This window comes from Penaeus monodon, chromosome 21 (assembly GCF_015228065.2).
Source record: "Penaeus monodon isolate SGIC_2016 chromosome 21, NSTDA_Pmon_1, whole genome shotgun sequence".
Taxonomy (NCBI): domain Eukaryota; kingdom Metazoa; phylum Arthropoda; class Malacostraca; order Decapoda; family Penaeidae; genus Penaeus; species Penaeus monodon.
Genome location: NC_051406.1, coordinates 40,582,841 through 40,583,355, shown reverse-complemented (window position 1 = coordinate 40,583,355; position 515 = coordinate 40,582,841). Strand labels below are relative to the sequence as shown.

Below are 515 nucleotides of genomic sequence, written 5' to 3'. Positions count from 1 at the left end.
GATAAAACACAAAAACTTGACAACTTAGTCATGCCGATTCGTTCAACATTCCTTCTCCCCATCTTTCAACAGATCTGCATGGGAGGGGAAGCCGGCAAGGACTCCTGCAGGGGGGATTCCGGAGGCCCTCTGATCATGAAAGCAGGATCCGAAAGAGAGGTATCGATGCAAATTGGGATCGTATCCTACGGTCCTACGAGTTGCGGCCAGAAAGGATTCCCTGGCGTCTATACTTCCGTCAGCCATTATAGGTCCTGGGTCGAGGAAACTCTTAGGCCGTAGATAAAGAAAACGGAGAATGGAGGTAAGAAAACGGGAAGAGGAGTTAAGAAAATGGAGGTAAGAAAACGGGAAGAGGAGTTAAGAAAACGGAGAATGGAGGTAAGAAAACGGGAAATGCGAAGGGATGAAGTAAGAAATGGGAGAAGAAAAACGAGATAGGAAAATGGAAGAATGATAGAAGAAACATGAGGAAAGTCAGGTAATGAAGAAATGTGGATTATGAAGAAACTGTA

At 45.0% G+C, this 515-nt stretch overlaps 1 protein-coding gene across 1 annotated transcript in view; it reads left to right on the top strand.

Moving 5' to 3' along the window:
* Positions 1–415, top strand: part of LOC119586494 (melanization protease 1-like) — a gene marked incomplete in the record, with an annotated part of 4,875 nt that extends 4,460 nt beyond the window's left edge. Inside the window, 1 exon segment of the mRNA XM_037935233.1 lies at positions 73–415. Coding sequence (XP_037791161.1) covers positions 73–282 — 210 coding nt within the window.
* Between the last annotated feature and the right edge of the window lie 100 nt (positions 416–515).